Genomic DNA, 867 nt, shown 5'->3' with positions numbered 1-867 from the left:
GGCGGAGGCTCGATCTCCTCAACGAAACCGCCGTCGCAATCGGGACAAGCCACAGTGTCGTGCCTCCATACCCTGACAAATCGACTGCACCTGTAGCACCAATACGATGATGTCCCTGAAGACATGTATGTTTCTAGATCCAATTCGCAAACCAGATGCCGCTATGTTATGAAGCCCCAAAAAGACAATACCAATTTCAAAAAGGAGAGAGAGAGAAATCTGCAAAAAGTAGAAGATGCGGTTTTCTTTTTCCTCCTTTTCTTGTGGGAGGAGGGAGAGAGAGAGATAGAGGGAGTGTGTATGAAATGGGGTTAACGCTCAAAGATGAATGTGTGTTGTTGTTCTTCATCCATGGAGAGAGAGAGAGAGAGAGAGGGATGTGTGTGTCGCGTGGAACGAAGATAACAGCGAAACAGGGTAGTCCCCCTTTGTTAGCGTGTCACGAACGCTCATCGATGCAAGCCACGTGTCATGGTGCCGTTGGATCAGACCAAAACGACACACTGCTAAAGATAAAACGGTGGGGGCCTTGCCTTCTACTAGCCGAATGAGCCGTTTACTATGAGCGACTCAGGGTGAAGCCGGCGCGACATTCAAGCTTCTTCACTTGGGAGTTGAAACTGCTACTTAGGGATGTTAAATATTAACGGAGTTTTGGAATTATGCCATTACCAAATCGCACATTCTCTTTTCCGTAACTAAGACCACCAACCGGTTTTTCTTTTTTTGGATACAAACCCCAACTTTCTCTTTTCAACAGATTAAAAATTGGGTTTAAGGGTTTATTGGCAAGTTTAAAAATATTGTTTAATGTGTTTATTTATTATTAAAAAATATTTAAAATATTTTATGACAATTGGACAATTG

At 43.1% G+C, this 867-nt stretch overlaps 1 protein-coding gene across 1 annotated transcript in view; it reads right to left on the bottom strand.

Moving 5' to 3' along the window:
- Positions 1-204, bottom strand: part of LOC107631281 (probable E3 ubiquitin-protein ligase RHC2A) — a gene marked incomplete at its 5' end in the record, with an annotated part of 1536 nt that extends 1332 nt beyond the window's left edge. Inside the window, 1 exon segment of the mRNA XM_016334679.2 lies at positions 1-204. Coding sequence (XP_016190165.1) covers positions 1-125 — 125 coding nt within the window.

Source organism: Arachis ipaensis, chromosome B03 (genome assembly GCF_000816755.2).
Source record: "Arachis ipaensis cultivar K30076 chromosome B03, Araip1.1, whole genome shotgun sequence".
NCBI lineage: Eukaryota > Viridiplantae > Streptophyta > Magnoliopsida > Fabales > Fabaceae > Arachis > Arachis ipaensis.
This window is presented reverse-complemented; position numbering and strand designations above follow the sequence as displayed.